At 42.2% G+C, this 23,388-nt stretch overlaps 1 protein-coding gene across 1 annotated transcript in view; it reads left to right on the top strand.

Annotated features, from left to right (window-relative positions):
- The window catches only part of MYO3B (myosin IIIB), a 407,025-nt gene that overhangs the window by 16,758 nt on the left and 366,879 nt on the right, over nt 1-23,388 (top strand). The window contains exons 2-5 of the mRNA XM_027128624.1: nt 8,241-8,424; nt 9,159-9,293; nt 20,435-20,539; nt 20,772-20,871. Of these exons, the coding sequence (XP_026984425.1) occupies nt 8,241-8,424; nt 9,159-9,293; nt 20,435-20,539; nt 20,772-20,871 (524 nt within the window). The remainder of the gene's footprint in view (nt 1-8,240; nt 8,425-9,158; nt 9,294-20,434; nt 20,540-20,771; nt 20,872-23,388) is intronic.

Below are 23,388 nucleotides of genomic sequence, written 5' to 3'. Positions count from 1 at the left end.
GGAAACTCCTCACTGCAGTGTGAAGTGTAACCTGGGCAAGGTGCCCCTCTCTTGCGGTAAAGGGATCTGGAGCTGAGGTGTTCTGTGATGGAGCAAGACCTGCCCTTGCTGTTAGTTGCAAACAGAGGTCATTTTTAGTCCATTTGTACTTACCAACAGAAAGAATCTTATTGACAGCCTGCTTTCCCAACTGCTGCAAAGAGACGCGGCCTCTGCCTCTAGGAGTTTGCCTTCTAAAAACAAAACAAAACAAAACAAGAAAAAGACTATTGTTCTTAACTTCCAAGGGACTCTGTTACCACAAGAATAAAGTCTCTTTTTTTCTTTCTGTTGAAGTATGGTTGGTTTACAATGTGTTAGTTTCTGGTGTGCAGCAAAGTGATTGTTTTATATATATATATATATATATTCTTTTTCAGATTCTTTTTCCATTATAGGTCATTAAAAGATATTGAATGTAGTTCCCTGTGCTGTACAGCAGGACCTTGTTGTTTAAATTCTCTTACTAAATATCTATCTGTGTGTCTGTCTCTCTGTTGGCCTAAGTAATGAAAAGTTGGGTATTTCCTAGATATTTGGTTAATAGTGATGTGTGGGCAAAGATAGGGAAATATCCCTTTAATACCTGTGTTACCCTTATTTACTGGATGGGGATATCTTTCCTAGGCGAAAGATATCCCCATAGTGGGACCTTCCCCATAGTGGGAGGGTTTGGATACCACAGGAAGATGGGAGACAGCAGAATCTTGCTCTGAGAGAGTAGTGACTTTGATCAGAAATCTCTTTGTGGCATTGACTTCCGTAATACCGTTACATGCAAAATCAAAGCATATTCATCAAGTCTTCACCCTAGAACAGCCACACACACAGATACGTCCAGGCCCATGGGACTTCTGAATTGGTGTGTAAATTGCATGAGTTTCCTCTGTGCTGACAAATGCCATCACTCACCTCTTCCCAGATAGATTCGTCCTTCTATTTGTTTTGCAATGAGAGTAGCCCATGTAACTTGAGTTTTCTAGTCTCCTGAGGTCACCCTTTTATTTTGTGTCCAAATAAATGATGGAGGCCCCATCTGGGGAGCTGCAGGAAGCCCAGGTACCTCTGAGGGGACTTCTGAGGGTTCTGTAGAGTCCTGAGGTCCCAGGTTCATCCCTCTCACTCCAGACTGCTCCTGGCCCTTCTTTGGTCACCCCTAGCTAGTTCCATGAGGCCCCAAACACAGACATGGGCAGAAGCACAGTCTACCCTGAGGTTAACTTTCTGGCCAGGAGCGGCTTTTCGGCTGTCTGAAGGGCCACCTCCACGAGCAATTATCAGCATCTTTATAGGGCTATATAAGCGTCCACTGTTTGGGCTGGCTGTTAATCATCAGAGAGTTTATAGAGTTGGGTGTTGATTTTAAAGAGAGAAGACTGGCAGCCCTATTAATGTGCACCTGTTCTGTTGCACCTTTATTTAACCTTGTCTGCAAGTGTCCGGATGGACATGATGGGTGTGGCAGTGGGACCTGACGAGTGTGCCACCTGCTCACCCATTACTGGTGCCAACTGTAGAGGAATCCCTCTGGTGAGTTTTTCTTGTTTTGCAGGGAGCAGAGAGTGCTGTCCATTAGGTCCATGAGGCATTTGGCCTCCATGTGGGAGCGTACTTCCCCCACAGAACTTTTCCATATTTGGTGCAGTTGGTCAGAACCATTGCTAATCAGATGACTCCCTTCGTTCTGTTCTGTGGAACAAAGGTCTTGGGCCTAGGGAGGCCTGGATTCCCATTCCTGTACTTCCCCTAAAGAGTCCTGTTACCAATCTGGGCTTCAGTTTCTTCATCTGTAAGTTAAAAGTCTATTAGTTTGCTAGGACTGCCATAACAGTACCACAGACTGGGTAGCTTAAACAACAGAAATTTACTTCCTCACAGTTCTGGAGGCTAGAAGTCCAAGATCAAGGTATCAGCAAGGTCGGTTCCTTCTGAGGTCTCTCTCCTTGGCTTGTGGATGACCACCTTCCCTCTATCTTCACATGGTCTCTCCTCTGTGCATGACTGTGCCCTCTTCTCTTCTTTTAAGGACACTGGTGATTCGGGTTAACTCCTGCCCTACCACTCTGCCCCATAACTTCATTTTACCTTAATTACCTCTTTTTAAAGGTCCCGTCTCCAAATACAGTCACATTCTGAGGTACTGGAGGTCAAGACACTTCATCATATGAATTTGGGGTGGGGGGGTGAGATACAGTTTAGCCCAGAGCAGGGGGTGAGGTAGTGGTGGTAGAGGGTACTTAACCAGTGATTTTCTAATAGTGCTCAGAGGAGATCCCAGAGACTGGGGCGACAAACTATCCCGGTTTGCCTAGTTCTGAGGTTTCCCAGGACGTGGGACTTGCAATGCTGAACTGAGCAGCCCAGGCAAACCAGGGTGGTTGTTCACCCTGCTGGTCTCCCACGGAAGGCACAGGGCAGGCACTTGCTTCCCTAGCCTCTCTCAGCCAGAGTGGCCCTGCTTCTCTCAGCTTATCCATCAGCCTTCTAAGTGAGATTGAATGTAACAAAAGGGTCTCATGGCCCCAAATCATTAGAAAAACCACTTGATTCAATGGCCTCCAGGGTCCTCTCCTGCTGCCACACGGTATGATTTAATTTCACTTGCACACACCGAATTCCAGCCAGTTGTTTGAAACTAATAACTGATTGGAGCAAAACAAATATGGTTCTCATTTTGTCTGTGGCTAAGGGTAGAATAAAACAGAGCAAGAAACTGTGTTAAGCCTTGCCTATTCCAAAGCAGAATTTGGTGCCGTGCCTTAGCGATGGCAGGTGACACTGGCCGGGCACTCACTGTGCTCACTTTATTTTATCTTCATCCCCTTAGCCTCATAGCAACTCTGTGAAGTGGGTGGCAGCAGCAGCCCCACCGTGCCGATGAAGAAACTGAGGCCCAGAGAGATGGGCAGGTCTCCAGTCTGGTCAGGGCAGGGCCTGGATCATGAAGGCAGTCTGACTTAGCGCCTCTGTGTCACGGCGCTGAGCCCAGGTGCAAGTGGGGAAACAGGGACTGTCCTGGTAAGTGTAACATAATTCCGTCTAGGCTAATGGGCCAGATTCTTCTCTCCAGGAAGGACATCCCAGTACCCTCCCCACCCCCACTTGTCTGGCCTTGACCAGCACCCCCTGCTGGTCCTGCTTTTTGCTCCTGTAGAAGCAGAGCCTAGAGCAGTTCTCAAGGTGTTCAGAGGTTTTGGTGATCTTGCAATAAAGGACACTGAATCACATAGTGACAAAATTGTTCCCTTGCTAATTCTTTTCCACGTCTTCTGATGACGTTAAGGGAAAAGTTTGTACTAGGCTTTAATTCTACCCCATCACTCCATGATCTCCCTTTTTGCAAAAGAACAGAGGGCAGCAGTATCTGGCTGGACTTGAACAATTGTTGTTTTTAGCATAATCATCTTTTTGCTGTTAATTTTGATATATGGCAGATGATTTAAGGTAGAGATATAAAGTGCCTTTAAAAGACATTTATGAGACTTCCCTGGCAGTCCAGTGGTTAAGACTCCACAATTCCACTGCAAGGGGCACGGGTTTGATCCCTGGTTGGGGAACTAAGATCTTGCATGCTGCACGGCATGCCCAAAAAATTTTAAAAAAAAAGACATTTATTTATATGAAAAAGCAAATAATTTAAATGTATTTAGTAACTAATAGCACAGGTAATATACACATATGGCAAGAATTGTGAAGCATGTGCTGAGAAAGATGGATTTTGTGAAACACTGGCCGGGAGGGAAGGTTAGAGTTAGTTAGAATCTTGAAACCAGCAGATGAAAGGCAGGAGTCATTTGACCAGCTGACCTTTTAGGGTCATTGTCTCAACTCAGTGTGAGCCTGGCCTGGGTTCTTGAGGTGCTGGTTGGAGACCCCTTTAGAGCATGGTATGCCTGCCAGGTGAACTCAGGAAAGACAGATTCCCTTCCAGTATCAACACAACAGCTATTGGGATTTTGTTTTGTTTTGTTTTGGTAATGGTTTTCAATATCTTTGAAATGCCCACATAAGAAAGGGTAAGGATTAAATAATGGATTTTTGTTCCAAGTCAAAATGCTGTGTCTTGAGAGAATGCAGTTTAGAAGATAATTAGAATTAGAAGTGCAAATTGGATTGCCCAGCATGAGGCAGAAGTGCTCACCTTGGGTGGACACCAAGCCACAGCATGGGGATTGGATGCTATGGCTGTTTGTGTTGGAGCTGATGGTCCCTCCTTTGGGGTTAGAAGCAGCCTAGGGTTGGGACCCCTCTTCTAGCCTTGGAGTAACTACACTTGAAGGGACTTTTTTGTGGGATCAGTCTCGGGTGACTTTGTTTGCCTGCCAAGCTTGCTGCTGGTACTTAAATTCCACAGGGCCATGTCCTTATTCAGTAGAGTACTGCTAAGGCAGTGTGAGTTTGCAGCTTCTGGTTAACCATTCAGTGTGGTTCCCACAGTAGGCTGTTGCTGTATGGATAGGATCTGGGCTCGGCTAATCCTTGCAGGACCCAAGACCTGGATGGCAATGGATACTGTGCACTGACTGATGCTGTTACCAAACCAAACTTGGGTCTGATCACCCGGGCACGGCAAAGCCATCCACAGACACTGGTTGGGGTGAAGGAAAGTACAGCATTTATTGCAGGGCGCCAAGCAAGGAGAATGGGCAGTTCATGCTCAGAAGACCCAAAATCCCTGATGGCTTTCAGGGAAGGGTTTTAAAGGCAGTGTGAGGGAGGGAGCTGCAGGGTGCGTGATCAGCTCCTGCACAGTTCTTGGATTGGTTGGCATCAAGGTGAAGTTTCAAGCATCACCAACCTCTGGTTTCAACCGGTCCAGGGTCTATGTTCTTGTGGTCAGCAGTTTTCATCTGGTGGGGCTCTGCTTCCTGTAAAAACAGCTTAGGAATGTGTGTCAGGCCTTTGTCCATACCTTTCAGGGAACTAGGAGTTTGGCGATTCTGCTATGTGGTGGATTTATAGTCTAAATTGTTACCAATTTCCTGGCCCAACAGCTGTTCTTTGTTTCTACATCTTCACATTTCCTAATCATTAACTCTTGAGCCAGTCTTTTGAGACTCAAGGGAGGCCTGGAAGACTAAACATAAGCCTTCTGCTTCAAAGGACATGGTTTCAGTGCCTGGTACAGGCACCAGATCCTCCTTCTTAACAGCCCAGACTTTGCACATAGACACTAGTTTATAGTGACCATCAGAGAGGTCTGGTCAAGGTTACTATAACCTGGGTACATAGTCTCAGACCCCTGACTTTCAGCTACTTTCCCTGCAGCAGCAGCCACTAGTCCGCAACTTAGAACGACAATTGTCTGGTCATGACTGGACATCTTCTTTGGCCCTTTTACTCCCTCCTGCTGTGCGGATATAATTTCCCTTTTTAGAACTGTGTTTTTCAAGATGTTTCAGAGTCATGTTGCCCACCCCTCCATCTTCTACCCCCATTCCTTAAAGAGGCTTCATATCCCTCATTAAAAAAAATCTACTTAAAATAGAAGGGGGAAATTAAAAAAAAAAAAAGAGAGAGAGAGAGAGAAAAGTACCACAAGGTTGCTGATTAAGAAATGAAAATACTCTTTTATTTTAAACGTCTTTATTGGAGTGTAATTGCTTTAAAATGGTGTGTTAGTTTCTGCTTTATAACAAAGTGAATCAGTTATACATATACATATATCCCCATATCTCTTCCCTCTTGCGTCTCCCTCCCACCCTCCCTATCCCACCCTTCTAGGTGGTCAAAAAGCACCGAGCTGATCTCCCTGTGCTGTGCAGCTGCTTCCCACTAGCTATTATTTTACATTTGGTAGTGTATATATGTCCATGCCACTCTCTCACTTCATCCCAGTTTACCCTTCCCACTCCCCGTGTCCTCAAGTCCATTCTCTACATCTGCATCTTTATTCCTGTCTTGCCCCTAGTTTCTTCAGAACCTTTTTTTTTTTTTTTTAGATTCCATATATATGTGTTAGCATACGGTACTTTTCTTTCTCTTTCTGACTTACTTCACTCTGTATGACAGATCCTAGGTCCATCCACCTCACTACAAATAACTCAATTTCGTTTCTTTTTATGGCTGAGTAATATTCCATTGTACATATGTGCCACATCTTCTCTCTCCATTCATCTGTTGATGGACACTTAGGTTGCTTCCATGTCCTGGCTATTGTAAATAGAGCTGCGATGAACATTTTGGTACATGACTCTTTTTGAATTATGGTTTTCTCAGGGTATATGCCCAGTAGTGGGATTGCTGGGTTATATGGTAGTTCTATTTTTAGTTTTTTAAGGAACCTCCATACTGTTCTCCATAATGGCTGTATCAATTTACATTCCCACCAACAGTGCAAGAGGGTTCCCTTTTCTCCACCCCCTCTCCAGCATTTATTGTTTGTAGATTTTGTGATGATGGCCATTCTGACCAGTGTGAGGTGATACCTCATTGTAGGTTTGATTTGCATTTCTCTAATGATTAGTGATGTTGAGCATCCTTTTATGTGTTTGTTGGCAATCTGTATCTTCTTTGGAGAAATGACTATTTAGGTCTTCTGCCCATTTTTGGATTGTGTTGTTTGTTTTTTAGATATTGAGCTGCATGAGCTGCTTGTAAACTTTGGAGATTAATCTTTTGTCAGTTGCTTGGTTTGCAAATATTTTCTCCCATTCTGAGGGTTGTCTTTTCATCTTGTTTATGGTTTCCTTTGCTGTGCAAAAGATTTTAAGTTTCATTAGGTCCCATTTGTTTATTTTTGTTTTTATTTCCATTTCTCTAGGAGGTGGGTCAAAAGGGATCTTGCTGTGATTTATGTCATAGGGTGTTCTGCCTATGTTTTCCTCTAAGAGTTTTATGGTGTCTGGCCTTACAGTTAGGTCTTTAATCCATTTTGAGTTTATTTTTGTGTATGGTGTTAAGGAGTGTTCTAATTTCATTCTTTTACATGTTGCTGTCCAGTTTTCCCAGCACCGCTTATTGAAGAGGCTGTCTTTTCTCCATTGTATATTCTTGCCTCCTATATCAAAAATAAGGTGACCATATGTGTGTGGGTTTATCTCTGGGCTTTGTATCCTGTTCCATTGATCTATATTTCTGTTTCTATGCCAGTACCATACTGTCTTGATTACTGTAGCTTTGTAGTATAGTCTGAAGTCAGGGAGCCTGATTCCTCCAGCTCCGTTTTTCTTTCTCAAGATTTCTTTGGCTATGTGGGGTGTTTTGTGTTTCCATACAAATTGTAAAATTTTTTGTTCTAGTTCTGTGAAAAATGCCATTGGTAGTTTGAGAGGGATTGCATTGAATCTGTAGATTGCTTTGGGTAGTATAGTCATTTTCACAATTTTGATTCTTCCAATCCAAGAATGTGGTATATCTCTTCATCTGTTTGTATCATCTTTAATTTCTTTCATCAGTGTCTTTTAGTTTTCTGCATACACGTCTTTTTTCTCCTTAGGTAGGTTTATTCCGAGGTATTTTATTCTTTTTGTTGCTGTGGTAAATGGGAGTGTTTCCTTAATTTCTTTTTCAGATTTGTCATCATTAGTGTATAGGAATGCAAGAGATTTCTGTGCATTAATTTTGTATCCTGCTACTTTACCAAATTCATTGATTAGCTCTAGTAGTTTTCTGGTAGCCTCTTTAGGATTCTCTATGTATAGTATCATGTCATCTGCAAACAGTGACAGCTTTACTTCTTCTTTTCTGATTTGGATTCATTTTATTTCTGTTTTCTTCTCTGATTGCTGTGGCTAAAACTTCCAAATCTATGTTCAATAATAGTGGTTAGGGTGGACAACCACCTTGTCTTGTTCCTGATCTTAGAGAAAATGGTTTCAGTTTTTCACCATTGAGAATGATGTTGGCTGTGGGTTTGTCATATATGGCCTTTATTATGTTGAGGTAAGTTCCCTCTATGCCTACTTTCTGTAGGGTTTTTATCATAAATGGGTGTTGAATTTTGTTGAAAGCTTTTTCTGCATTTATTGAGATGATAATATGGTTTTTCTCCTTCAGTTTGTTAATATGGTGTATCACATTGATTGTTTTGCGTATGTTGAAGAATCCTTGCATTCCTGGGATAAACCCCACTTGATCATGGTGTGTGATCCTTTTAATGTGCCATTGGATTCTGAAGAAATAAAAATATTCTTGTTTCAAAAGCCCAGTGCCACTAATCCTGTGATCTGTTGCACATAACAAACTTTTCTTCCCACTAGGAAACATCTGTATGGATTGTTTCATTACAGCGCCACGATGCTTGGACTTGAATCGCTTCCAGATCCCACAGATACCTGGGAAATTGTAGAGACCATAGGTAAAGGCACCTATGGCAAGGTCTACAAAGTAACTAACAAGAGAGATGGGAGCCTGGCTGCAGTAAAAATTCTAGATCCAATCAGTGTAAGTAACAGTTATAAATTATAACCACAATATAGTGTTTCATACACACTGAGCTTTCAACTTCTTTCTTTGTTCTGGGGATGATTTTCTAGGGATAATGAAACCTGGCATGAAATCTCAAAATGAGTTATGACTCCTTAGCCTAGCTGAATGAAGGGACTCCATTTGGAGTTAAAACTTCCCTTGATTTTCTCTTTTGTCCGTTTTACTATTGTTTTGATTTTGGTCCCCTGGACTCTTCAAATGTTATTCTCTTGGAAAGAGTGATTTGTTAGGTTTATACAGAGGCTGATCTCTCTGTAAGTTACAAAGTGACCCAGACTTGTGGTATTCAGTCATCTTAGCCTGGCATCCTATTTCAGAGCACTGAATACTGAGCCTGTAATGCTGTGCACTGTTTACCACAGTGAAGTTGTAAGTGTCCTATCCTGGTTGGGTCCCTTTGAGCTACTTCTCCTTAATTGCTTTGAAAATTCAGACATTTTTAAATTTTAAAAAAGATATTTATGATATTATTATTAAGAATATATAATGAAGACATTTATTGATATAACAGAAGGCTTTAGTTGGTATCTCAATGTCCATTGTTAGGTATTTTCAAGATATGGTAATGATTACATTAAAAACACAGACTACATATGCTTTATTAAATGGTTACTTGATCGTGATATCATTCCTGTACCCTTCCTCGCACATTATACTGAATCCAGCCATGCACTTTTTACCTTGTGTAGGATATGGATGAGGAGATTGAGGCAGAATACAACATTTTGCAGTTTCTTCCGAATCACCCCAACGTTGTAAAGTTTTATGGGATGTTTTACAAAGCAGATCACGGTGTGGGAGGACAGCTGTGGCTGGTCCTGGAGGTAAGAGGCTCCCATTGGGTAACCAGCAATTCAAACAGAGCACCAGAGGTGAGCAGACTCATTGTTGCCTAAATAGTGTAAGATGCACATCTGGGGAGGCGGTCTCTCCTGCATGGCACAGGTACCTTACCAGATGTGGTGTTCTCCATGTTCTTATGGGTAGGCTCTGTGCTGAAAATGTGCATGTTTCTCCGCTTGTAAGGTTTAATAATCTTCTTCTAATTCAGTGAATACAGAAACACAGTTGGAAAAGGTTATTTTCTACCCTAGGCTGGGAAAATTTCACAGAAAACATGTTCCAATTGATGCAACTCATTTTCAAAAATTGTTAACCCAAGGTTTACTTGGTTGCCAAGTTTGAATCAGCGCATTCGTGTTCATTTATCCTCATCTTAGGTTGGGTTTCCTGAAAACGGACTCTGAGAATTGTGTATGGAAGGTTTATTGGAGAGTTCTTACAGGAGCTAGATGTGCAAGGAAGGTGGGATTGGGCAAGGGAGACATTAAACATCAGTGTGGTTGCAGAGGTCTCAGCCCATCCTCAGAGAGAAGAAGACCTGGGATCCTCTTGTAGGGTTGTCCTGGATTTTATCTCTGCAAGAGCCAATCACTTGGTGCATGCCACCCTGGGAGGGGGTGTGGCCTTGGGGGAGGCAGTTCCCTGTAGTTGGGCACTATTCCTGGTGAGAGGTGCCACTGGGACTTGGGAGCAGGGAGCAGCTGATATTCCTGGCAGCGTCTGCTTTGAAGAGAGAATCTGAAGGGAGCACCACTATATCCAGTGTAGTCTTGCCTTTTCTCTGCCTTCTTAATGGGAATGAATGTGTGTAACTGGATGCAAAAGAGTCCCTTCCCCACAAATACAATTCCTCCGTGGAACTAACATGGCAAAGACACAATGACAACATATGAAATTAGTATATTAGGACAGGTCTATTGTATTGCCTCAGGGTAGGTATAGGTCCACCCTGATCTGTCCTGGACTCTGCCCCTCTGAACCAGCCTCCATGCCTGAGGTCACATGTGTGATCCATGAGCACGGGGACATGTGTGAAAGCTTTAAGAGAGAAGCAACAAAGGAGAAATCAGACCTCAATTCACTGTCTGGGGTCTCTTGTTGAAAACCTTCCACCCGGCTCTGGGAGGGCCTGGCCATGAGGCAATATATACTGGCTGCCATGGCAACAGTGTATGGGGAATTCACTTGTATTCAAATGGAATAATCTGCAGGGAACATTTCTGTCACATCAATTGCCTTCTTCAGAATGTAAAGATGTAAGGGGTTTTGGTTTTCAGAAATCATCTTTGTCTGTTTAGTTGGCTGGTTAAGTCACATAACATATTCTCATAGTATCACCTTTTGGGTTTTATTATTCCCCACTCCCTCCCTGGGAATATTATAGATTTTATCCTGCCAATGAAGCTCTAGAATAACATTAATTTTTTAATGCTCATTTTCATGAGATATGGAAAATATTGTTTCTAGGGTCTCTGATTGTATTTTTTAAATTTTTTTAAAAAATTATTTATTTTTGGCTGCGTTGGGTCTTCATTGCTACACGCAGGCTTTCTCTAGTTGTGGAGAGTGGGGGCTACTCTTTGTTGCAGTGTGCGGGCTTCTCATTATGGTGACTTCTCTTGTGGAGCACAGGCTCTAAGTACGTGGGCTTCAGTAGTTGTGGCACGTGGGCTCAGTAGTTGTGGCACACGGGCTTAGTTGCTCTGCGGCATGTGGGATCTTCCCAGACCAGGGATTGAACCTGTGTCCTCTGAATTGGTAGGCAGATTCTTATCCACTGCGCCACCAGGGAAGCCCTGATTGTATTCTTCTTAAGCTCTGTAAGATCTCAGTGTTTTAAACTTCATTATAATTTAATAATGTAAGTACAGTGACTGAGAAGTTTTAGTTTCTTTTCACTTTACCACCGACTCAAAGACTCTGCATTCGGATATAGAAAACTGAACTTCCAGGGATTTTCCAGGGCCTGAAATGGGACCTTCCCTCCCTCCATTTTACCAGGAGAGTAAGTGGGCTGCTCACACCTGCCACCACCTGGAGAATAATTGCTCTTACTGATGAGGAGTGACCAAATATTAGTCCCTCAGGCACAGCCAAGGCAGCCAGAAAGGGCCACACATGGCCTTGAAAGATGAGAAAGAGCCCAGAACTATGAACTGAGCCTTGTGCAAATGCTCCCCTGCGACTGTCTCTTGCTTTTTCAGGGTGACTAAGTACAGATAATGAGGTTGCCCTGGCACACTGAATTATTCATACCTCAGCAATACAATATGCTGATATTATGCCCTTTGCAGGTTGTGTTGGCCCATGCCAAAGTTGCTGGCATGGGGAACCAGATGTCCTCAATCTTTTCTGTCCAGGAATGGGCCATCCATGCCAGGCAGCTGGGGTAGGTATGTCCAGTGCCTCCAGTATGCTTGTAGACACAGGGATTCCTGGGCTCCTAGAACTGGCAGGGACCTCGGCCTTCCTTCTGTCACTCTCCTAGTGTTCAGCTGAGGAACAGAGACCCAAAGAAGGAGTGACATGCCGATGGTCCCATACGCGTTATATGGCAGAACTGGAGGAGGACAACACTTCAGCACTTTTCTCCCATCCTGTGCTGTTGCTGTCTGCCGGGTCCGGGGAATACAGACTTGGAATCTCTGGTTAAAATGGCAGCAGTTGCTGATTACACACGCACACACACACAGACACAGACACAGACACACAGCTGGAAGATAATGACAGTCCACACAGCACCTTGACCATGTTGCTCCGTCTGCAACTTTTTTAGGAGTGCTTTAGGAAACTTGTACAATAAAATTATTATCTGTTTAATATTGCTCCCCTCATCCTGTATATTGAGATTAAACTTATGTTGCCTTTGCTCTTTTCTTGCCTGAATGTGATGAAAGGACCAGGGAGAAGCTATTCCACAGAGCAATTCTTGAGGATAGAAAAATGTTATTAATAACCCTCTTAAATCACCACAACTCTGAAAACAAAAGCAAATAAAAATGTCATTTCAGAAATTAATTACTAATTGTTAGCAGAAAGCAAACCAAAGCCTTCTTGCATAACAGACACCTACTATAGGAGAAAAATATGGACAGAAAACACTCATACATAATAATGTTTTGGAAAATTTGTGAATAAGTTTTATTCTAAATTAATATTAAATTTGGAAAATCTGTAAGTTCTATTATGTCTCACCTAAATGAAACATGATAAGAAATTAGACTTTTAAGAAAAAGCACCAGAGGCTTCCCTGGTGGCACAGTGGTTAAGAATCTGCCTGCCAATGCAGGGGACACGGGTCCAATCCCTGGTCCGGGAAGATCCCACATGCCATGGAGCAACTAAGCCCGTGCACCACAACTACTGAGCCTGCACTTTGGAGCCTGCGAGCCACAACTCCTGAGCCTGTGAGCCACAACTACTGAGACTGTGTGCCACAACTACTGAAGCCCACACGCCTAGAGCCTGTACTCCACAACAAGAGAAGCCACTGCAATGAGAAGCCCGCGTACCACAACCAAGAGTAGCCCCCACTCACCGCAACTAGAGAAAGCCCACGCACAGCAATGAGGACACAATGCAGCCAAAGATAAATAAGTAAAAACAAATAAATTTTTAAAAAACCTCATATAAAAAAAAAAGCACCATATTTCAGAAAAAATACCTAGTATGTGCTAAGACATGAAGTACATTTTCTCTTTTCCTTTCAGTATAAAACCTTCAGCCCATAAATACTATTTCAGCCTGAATCACATTCAACTTAAAAGAAATGGTTTAGAGTTTAGAGTGTTAGTAAATGAGAATGTAAAGTAAAAAAAACAAAAACAAAAAAAACTCCTTATATTTTAAAACCAGATAAAAGAATTATTTTTTAACCTGTTTTTTCCTCTCAGAGGTCTTTGTGTAAGTTCAGTATCTAAGCCAGAAGGGGGGAAAAAAGATATCTCTGTTCAGTTTTTGCATTTATATAAGGCCCTAGAAAGTCCAGTCTGGTCCCCAATATCATTGCAAGTTAGCACTTAAAACCATTTTCACCCATTGATATTGTGGCATGAGTCAAGTTTATCACGTTAACGAGTCAGGGTCCTAGCAGGACACTGATGGCCTGGAATGTAGCTCTGGCATGTTTTGATTGGCCAGAGATGGTTAGAAAGCCCTGGAGCACTGAACACTGACTCAGATGGCAGGTTCTGGCCGGGTTCTAGAATGAGAGTCACTGGAGTGTTGGGGGTCAGGAGGAAAGTACAGAACAGTTGGGAGTGGAGAAGGGAAGAACTGTGAAATGTAACCGAGATGCATCCGATATTTATGCGCTCTCTGCGTTCAGCAAAAGCAAGAGAACGTGAAGAGCTGAGGTGTGGGAGCAATTCTGCCCAACCACCGGTCTGTGCATGTGCCCTGGAGAGAGGCTGAAATGGGAGACGGGAGTCTTGGGGCCCTCCTGCCTCTCATAGTGTGAGCATTTTCCCCCCAACCCCCCTGACTGGAGCTCCAGAGTTTCAAGTGACATCATCTTCATTCTTCTAGGTGCAGGCCAATGACTTTATCTGGTATTAGTAAAATAAACACAATCTCTCCCAACAGTGTGGAGGAAAACTATGTTGCTTGGCCTTCCTGAGAGGTGGGCAGTGTCCAACACGGTGCTCCCTAAGGCATCTTCCAGAGTAATTTTGACGATCCTTGACTTTTGCTTTATGCCCTCTGTAGACCCTAACACCCTTGAAAGATAAAGTCAACCGAACAGAAGAGCACTGAAAAGAAATTCCTCTTAATTCTGCCATCTGACTAGGGCAAATCAACATGCCAGTATAGAACCTACTTGAAAGTTGCAGTTTTGACTAGAATAAAGGTCTGGTGATTGTGTTGCATGGGCCATTCGTTAATAACATGGAGGAAAGTTGATGGCTTATTGAGCAAGGAACATTTTGTTGCTTGAAATTATGGCCGTCATAGCAAATGCACATACTGTGATTGAATCAATATTCAACGATGTTTTAGAAAATAGATGTGGAATGTAAATGATTTTTCTGTTTTCTTGGTTTGGAGTAAAATGCTCGTTAAGTTCTAGATGCATCCAGCTGCCACATTTCCTGAATGCTGAGGGCGTCGGGAGGAATGCAGGGATGGAGACCTACCTCTGTATTTGAGTCTGATGGCTGGCAGGGTGGGCAGGAATAAAAGGCTGCAGGTGCCAACCCTCAGGGGTGGGGTAGGAGGCTTGGCTGCCTTCTTACAACTCTAAGGGGATTATTTTATTTGATGTATTTAAATATAGTTCCTTGTCATGCTTTTAAAATGTTCAGTCCATCTCACTATTTACTCCGATTAGACAATTGTCAGTACGTACCTGCTTTCCTTTTTTTTTTTTTTTTTGCTTTCCTTTTTTATATCCAGGTACCCAAAGTCCTTTCCCTGTAACCCACGGGCTGCCCTTTAAAACCTTGCTGGTGGGCTAATCAGCTTCACGGGACCTCTTCCTGTAAAGGTGCCCTGAGCAGTTTATTTATATGTTTCTTTGAACCACAAGTCAGACAGTTCTTAAACTCTGACATTTAGTGAACAAAAGGCACCAACCTTGTCTGATCCTTTTGTTGTTCTTAAATCCACAGCTGAGTTTTGATCCTGCTGACAAAATGGCAGCTCTTAGTCCCTCCGTAGGTTCTAGAGCTATGAAGAAAGTTTATAAGTTGGCTACCTATATAAATGCCACTGAATAGGCTCTTGTTGCAGAAATGGCCAGATTTAAAGTAGGGCAGGAGAGAGACTAAAATGAGGTTTCAGGGGAAAATTCCAGGGTTGAGTTAGCTTTGATCATCACCCAGCACTTAATTTAAATGTTCTCTGGGTAGAATTTTAATAGTGTACTTGCAGTACAGCATGTGCCTCCCTGAGACAGGAGCCAGGCTGAGAAGTGGTTCTGATGAGGCGTTACAGTGCCTTGCATGTCTATTGCTCCTTTAGCTTTAGAGGATCAAAGAACTTTATTGCTATTCTTATACTCACAAGATCCCTAGACTCTGTTTCTTCCTAACTTTCTCTATCCAGTTGGTACAAAATTCCTGTCGATTCTATGTCATAAAAGTCCCCCATATCTGTCCCTGACTCTTTGTCCTCAGGACTCCTGACTTTTTGACCCTGCTTCTCTCGATTGCTTCAACACCTCCTAACAGGTATCCAGCTCCCTGTGTCTTCCTGTTCTGTCCACCCTCCAGTCTGCTACCAAGGTCATCTTTCTAGAAATCTGAACAGACCTCCTGCCTAAAACCTGTCAATAGCTTACCACTCCTATCTAATGGTATGTTATGGTATCATAATATGCGTGTGTATAGTAATAAAGCCCACACTTCTTAGAAGAGCTCACCTGTCATTCCCTGTTACCCCCTTTTTTCCCCTCTCTACCTGCTCTAGGATTCTGTCCCTTTGTCCCAACAGTGGCAGAGTATGTAGAATTCAAAGACACACAGACATAGACACACACACACACACACACGCACAGGCAGACAGACACACTACCTCCCCCCTCATCCTTCTGTGCTCCCTTCCTTTGCACACGGTGTTCCCTTTCCAGGGATGCTCGTCTTCTTGTTCACCTGCCATAAGGTCCTATGTCCTTCAAACTCATTGTATGTGTTATGTCCTCTGGGAAGATTCCCGGACTGTTCCCTCTTCACCCTAGCACAACAGAAGTCGCCGTTCTCTCTTCAGTGCCCACACTCCCCTTGGGCACACCCTTTCTTCCACCTGCCACTCTTGTTACTCATGTGTCCATTTCTGGTGCTGAGCTCTTTGAGGGCAGGCACTGTGTTCATGATTGAGTAATGGGTAATAAACTGGGCAGTCACAAGCTATTGAGAACAAAGAGGTAACTTTCTTTTTTTTTAACATCTTTATTGGAGTATAATTGCTTTACAATGGTGTGTTAGTTTCTGCTTTATAACAAAGTGAATCACTTATACGTATACATATGTCCCCATATCTCTTCCCTTTTGCGTCTCCCTCCCTCCCCGCTCCCTATCCCACCCCTCTAGGTGGTCACAAAGCACCGAGCTGATCTCCCTGTGCTGTGCAGCTGCTTCCCACTAGCTATCTATTTTACATTTGGTAGTGTATATATGTCAGTGCTACTCTCTCACTTCGTCCCGGCTTACATTTCCCCCTCCCCGTGTCCTCAAGTCCATTCTCTACGTCTGCATCTTTATTCCTGTCCTGCCCCTAGGTTCATCAGAACCATTTTTTTTTTTTGGATTCCATATATATGTGTTAGCATACGGTATTTGTTTTTCTCTTTCTGACTTACTTCACTCTGTATGAAAGACTCTAGGTCCATCCACCTCACTACAAATAACTCAATTTCGTTTCTTTTTATGGCTGAGCAATATTCCATTGTATACACATCTTCTTTATCCATTCATCTATCGATGGACACTTAGGTTGCTTCCATGTCCTGGCTACTGTAAATAGAGCTGCGATGAACATTGTAGTACATGACTTTTTGAATTATGTTTTCTCAGGGTATATGCCCAGTAGTGGGATTGCTGGGTCATATGGTAGTTCTATTTTTAGTTTTTTAAGGGACCTCCATACTGTTCTCCATAGTGGCTGTATCAATTTACATTCCCACCAACAGTGCAAGAGGGTTCCCTTTTTTCCATACCCTCTCCAGCATTTATTGTTTGTAGATTTTTTGATGATGGCCGTTCTGACTGGTGTGAGGTGATACCTCGGTGTAGTTTTTTTGTTCTTTTTTTTTTGCGGTATGCGGGCCTCTCACTGTTGTGGCCTCTCCCGCTGTGGAGCACAGGCTCCGGACGCGCAGGCTCAGCGGCCATGGCTCACGGGCGAGCCGCTCCACGGCATGTGGGATCCTCCCGGACCGGGGCACGAACCCGCGTTCCTTGCATCAGCAACCACTGCACCACCAGGGAAGCCCCTCAGTGTAGTTTTGATTTGCATTTCTCTAATGATTAGTGATGTTGAGCATCCTTTCACGTGTTTGTTGGCAATCTGTATATCTTCTTTGGAGAAATGTCTATTTAGGTCTTCTGCCCATTTTTGGATTGTGTTGTTTGTTTTTTAGATATTGAGCTGCATGAGCTGCTTGTATATTTTGGAGATTAATCCTTTGTCAGTTGCTTGGTTTGCAAATATTTTCTCCCATTCTGAGGGTTGTCTTTTCGTCTTGTTTATGGTTTTCTTTGCTGTGCAAAAGCTTTTAAGTTTCATTACGTCCCATTTGTTTATTTTCATTTCTCTAGGAGATGAGTCAAAAAAGGATCTTGCTGTGATGTATGTCATAGTGTGTTCTGTCTGTGTTTTCCTCTAAGAGTTTTATAGTGTCTGGCCTTATATTTAAGTCTTTAATCCATTTTGAGTTTATTTTTGTGTATGGTGTTAGGAAGTGTTCTAATTTCATTCTTTTACATGTAGCTGTCCAGTTTTCCCAGCACGTAACTTTCTTTTTAATAACTAAACCCAGCTTTGTTCTTGAGCCCCCAGCCTGCCTAGAGAAGACAATTGATTTTAACTTATCCCGTTAAACTTAGTCCATAGAGTGACTTCTTTGGGAAGGGGCAAGTTCTGGGAATTTGTATCCCATTTTCACAATCCAGTTCAAAGCTTAGTCACTTGGATAAGGACTTAGTTTTTTAGTGGTTTTCTCTTTCCCTGTTCATCTTTCCTTCTCCTGGGTGATACCTGGATTTGGATACAGCAAATGGTCATGTAAAGCCATGGCAGTGAGGTCAGGGACCTCCAACTGGTGACCCTAAGTCCTTCTACTGTCTGCCTTTGGTGTCTCCCCATGTCCCAGGTCCCTGATACTCCTTCTTATCGTGAGGTCTGCACTCACTGTCTTTCCTTCTCATTCAAACTGTAGCCTTGTCCCTGAACCCAAAGGGAGCATTAAGTTCTGAATCTCCTGCAAGTCATGAGCAGGCTGTAGGGAACTGTTAGAATCCCAGCCTTGATGGACCTCACCATACCCTACTGCCATTCCACTCAGCGTGAACACCCCTTTTTTGGCATGAGGCTCCTGTGAGGAGGTCTCCCCTTAGATTTCCATATAAAAAGAGGTTCATAAGAAATGGTTTCATTAGCATTATCCCCTTACACAACCACCCCAAAGAGGGAGCATCCTCACCCTAATCTTATTCTCTCAAGCTCTCCAAGCTCTATGCCATCAGCCCCAGAAAAGCTTTTCTTTTTGTGGGTTGAGAACTTCCCTCATGTCATGTCCTACATTCTTTCATAATCATCATTTGACTCTGTGGTCAGTTCTCCAATTTTTGTTACTTGAAATATAAATCTAATTTGGGGAGTCCTGAGAAAATTATTATATATTTGTCGAAAGCTTAGCTTTTAAGATTATTTTACAAATCATGACACCGAAAATGCATTCACTGCTCAAGAGAGTATTAGATTGTACATTGAATGTTATGTGCCCTTTCAGGGTCATGTAAGACATAGTTGAAATAAAAAGAATGTGGAATCCTTTGGAAGACATTATCCTGGTACTCAACATTAGGGCCACGAGAGGTATCAGTGTTGAGTTACAAGTTACTCCTGACATTGGTAGAGAGAGGATTCCAAGGACGCTTATATAATCCCAGACTCATGGGACCATTATAGCCTTCAGTGCACTTCGCTGTTCTTGGCTCCTTCCTGAATCATTCCTGACAGATAGTAATTTTATCCTAGTTGTAAAGATTCCTAATTTTGTATTATATTTTTAGTCAAATACTATTGTTTAAGAGCAACTTAAATGGTAAAAACATGGGCAGATTCATTTCCAGTTTATCTTGATTGTTAATGTGTGTGCAAGGTATCTGCTGCATATGTACTGGGGAACGATACACACATCAAACAAAAACACCTGCTCACCATTTCTTAAAATCTTGCAGATGTTCATTAGAGTCGAGTAGATCCTAATGTATTATTATCTTGATAAAGAGTGTCTTCTTTTAGCAAAGGTGCTAATCTGTGCTCCTCACATTTCTTTGCTTACGAAAAGCCAGTTGACTCAAGCAGCCACAACCCAGAGGACCCCCAGTTAACTGTTAACTGTTCACTAGTTAACTCTTTCCCAGATTGTAGACAAAGTGCCAGGAGGAAACCTAGGTCTCTAAAGTAGGGTCATAACCTGTATAAGGACAAGGAGTGCTCTGAGTATCCAACAAAAGTTCTGAATTTTCTCAGCAGAAAAGTGCAAGATGCATATACAACATGCTGCCTACAGTTTCAAGGTATTTACAAGCCCTGCTGAAACAAGTTAAGAACCCTTGATTTAAGATGGCATGCAGCAAACCCAAACCAGCACATTTCCTTCTGCACTTAGTCAAAATCACCCTTGAAAACCCTTAAATTGCTGTGAAAGAATAGTATGCCTGGTTTACGCATTCTTAAATCTCAGTAATGTATAATACATAAAAAGAGCAAATATGATATACTTTTACAGTGTTTTTAATTACAGGAATAAAAAAAGAAGAGCATAAAGGTGCTGAACTCATACAGTTGAATATGAAAAGGTTAAATACACATATGGTGCAGCTCCACTCCATAAACTCGACGTGCAGTGGCAACTCGAGAAGGAGCTGCTGGTTGGGCTTCTGCTGCCTGCAGTGCCAGCCCTGGAGACAGGGAGACTGAAATAAAATGTATTCCCTCCTAAGTGTCAAGGGCGTCCATCTTGCCTCTTTCAGTCTTTCCTTCAAAATGCATGTTTTTTAAAAAATAGACGATATTCATGTAAAATGAAAATATCCCATAAGTCACCATGATTCCTTATATGCTTTCTTTTTTTAATTTCTAAATAATGTCTTGTGCTTTTATATTTCACTTAACAATTTAAAAAATCAAATTTTTGGACATGCACTTTCACTCATAAATCATCACCTTGAATAAACACACACACACACACACACACACACACACACACACACAGAGTGAGATTTGATTGTGTAATGGAAAAGTGAGGTTAATTGTTCTGACCTGGAGTTTTGTGATTTGCAAATTTATTTTACTACATTGAGTCGGTAATAAGTGGGCTTTTCTTCTTAATGTGCTTTTCTTTTCTTTTTGTTTGTGTTCTCTTGCTGTCTCTCTCCCCTGGCACCTCTTCTTGCAGCTGTGTAATGGGGGCTCCGTCGCTGAGCTTGTCAAAGGTCTACTCAGGTGTGGCCAGCGGCTGGATGAAGCAGTGATCTCATACATCTTATATGGGGCCCTCTTGGTAAGGACGTCCATCAAGCTGGGGGCAGAGGGGGCAATTTGTCATTGGTTGGCTCCCCACTGCATATTAACAAGGGGAAACTGCCCTATAATATGCAAGGTGTATAACAGGGAGGTGTAGCCAAATGTGGACTTTGATTAGATTTTTAATAGTAGGGTAACTGTTTAAAAATAACCATGCAAATTTTCCTTTTCTCTTTCCTGTTGTTTGGTGGCGGTGGGACACCATGCAGGGCCTTCAGCATTTGCACAATAACCGAATCATCCACCGTGATGTCAAGGGGAATAATATTCTTCTGACAACAGGAGGAGGAGTTAAGCTCGTTGACTTTGGTAATGACTGCTTGTCGTTTGTTTTCTTGATGTGTGCGGTTTAGCCAAAGGCAACAATTTATTGCAGTCTCAGAAGACTGGGGCCTGTCTTCTACGCCATAGGCTGAGGGCCTTTCCAGTCACACACAGGCTGGAGAATGGGGGGTGGTTCACCAGATGGATCACCCTAGGAGATGCTGTTTGTTAATCTATTTTCAGCTTTAGAAGCAATTTTTTTGAAGAGAATATAAAAGTGTTTCAAAAGAAGAATTCGAGGGAAAAACTTTGGTTTTCTGGGAAGGATTTCACATCTCAGGGCAACTGTCTATAATTTACATTTTGTCTATTCTTTTTTGCATATGAAAAGAGAAAGCAGTTTGGTCTTTCAAATGATTTTCTCTAGCCTTAGGCATACTTATTCCCAGTGAGCAGAAGGTAAAATGGTCCTTTGGGTCTGAAAGCTAACATCCCTTTCAATTGTGATTGTTGCTGTTACATGTGAGGCTGGTTGAACAGGAAACATTAACAGGAAATGGAAGTGTGAAAGGAAACGCAGAGCAATATCACCTAAGGCCAGAGAACTATTAAATATCTGCTTGTGACACTCCTGTGTTGATAGTCACAAACCAACAAACCATTTGGTTTTCCTTTTTAAGTTTATCTAATGGTTTAGTCTTCTAAACAGGTTCAACAACAATTAGTACCTCAGCATGATTGTTATAAATAATGAGAAACCATTTACAGAAGCACTTTTTAAAATGTTCTTTATCATTGTCAGTGTAGTAGGAGAAAAGATTGATGATTTTGAATATTCATTGTTTTATTGGTAAGAAAGAATTCAATGTTAAAATGTATCAGTGAATCATTTGCTCAGAAGAAATTACTCAAAAATAAATGAAATTATGCTAAGTATATTGGTTTATTTACTAAAAAGCAAAGAAAAATTGCAGAGGGTTTAAATAGAGTTTAAAGAGCCCTCTTTGGCTTCCTAATAAAGAATAAGGAATGCAAGCAGTTAGCATAACAACTACCCTGAAAAAACAACCCATGGTCCTTGGCAAATCTATGCCGAGTGTTTTTAAAGGTCTGTTTTTTGCTGATGAGCATATTCAGATTTCTAAGTTCTTATCAACAGCATTAGTGGCCACCATTGTTATTCTCTTAAGGGCTGCATTAGATTTTGCTTGGTATAAAAGAATACCTTATATTTGTAAAATACTTTACCATTTATAAATCATTTTCACAGTTCCATTTTTTAAAAAATTTACTTATTTTATTTATTTTTGGCTGCATTGGGTCTTCGTTGCTGTGCGCAGGCTTTTTCTAGTTGCAGCGAGCGGGGGCTACTCTCCGTTGCGGTGCATGGGCTTCTCATTGCGGTGGCTTCTCTTTTGGAGCACGGGCTCTAGGTGCGTGGGCTTTGGTAGTTGTGGCCCGCGGGCTCAGTAGTTGTGGCTCACGGGCTCTAGAGCGCAGGCTCAGTAGTTGTGGCGCATGGGCTTAGTTGCTCCGCGGCATGTGGGATCTTCCCGGACCAGGGCTCAAACCCATGTTCCCTGTATTGGCAGGCGGATTCTTATCCACTGCACCACCAGGGAAGCCCCCACAGCTGTTCTCTTACTTGGTATTTAAGAAGAACTCTTTGTGTTAGGTGTGATGAGTAGCATTATCCCCAATTTGAAGGTAAGAAAACTGAGGCTCAGAGTGAGGTTGTCTGCTTGAGGTCATACAGTTAGGAAAAGACGTAATTGAGATGGGAAACAGGTCTTCTGACTCCTAATCCAGTGTACCTTTACATCCATTATGGCATAAAGAAGAGAGCTGGCTTAAGACTATGACAGAGTACATTGGAATTATATTAAAATTCAGGTCCTCAACATTGAGCCCTAGATAATAATAATATTAGTCAATTTCTTTTTCCATTTGACAAATGTATTTTTCATGTCAGATTTCCAGCCTTCTAGGTAAGATAAGGCACTGAAAACTTTTTACTTCTACACTGATGCTCTGTTATAGATAATACATGCCAATTTTCTTCCTCCATCAAATGAGGAAAGATATCACCTGAAATATTTTGGAAATATAGTAGGAAGGTATTTTGGGTTGATCCTAGTTCTTGATGTTTTCTTTTGATTCCAATTTTGCAGCAGTATGGTAGAAATGCTCGATTTAGATAGATATATGCTCCCACACAGTGGTTGGCAAACTACAGCCTGTGAACCGAATCTGACCTGCCTCCTGTTTTTGTACGGCCTGTGAACTAAGAATGGTTTTTACATTTTTAAATGGTTGGGAAAAAATCAAAAGAAAAATATTTTATGACCGTGAAAACTATGCATCCATAAATGAATTTTTGTGGAAACACAGCTACACTCATTTGCTTCTGTGTTGTCTATGGTGCTTTTCCATTACAATGGCAGAGTTGAGTAGCTGTGACAGAGCCTTAGGCTCGCAAAGCCTAAGATATTTTCTGTCTGACCCTTTATGGAAGAAGTTTGCCAGCCCCTGGTCTAGCATCATCTTCTGCTCACTGCTGAA

This window comes from Aethalodelphis obliquidens, unplaced genomic scaffold, assembly GCF_003676395.1.
Source record: "Aethalodelphis obliquidens isolate GAN/ISIS:26980383/991018 unplaced genomic scaffold, ASM367639v1 scaffold2, whole genome shotgun sequence".
Taxonomy (NCBI): domain Eukaryota; kingdom Metazoa; phylum Chordata; class Mammalia; order Artiodactyla; family Delphinidae; genus Aethalodelphis; species Aethalodelphis obliquidens.
The sequence above is the reverse complement of the archived record's forward strand: the minus strand, read 5'-3'. Positions and strand labels throughout refer to the sequence as shown.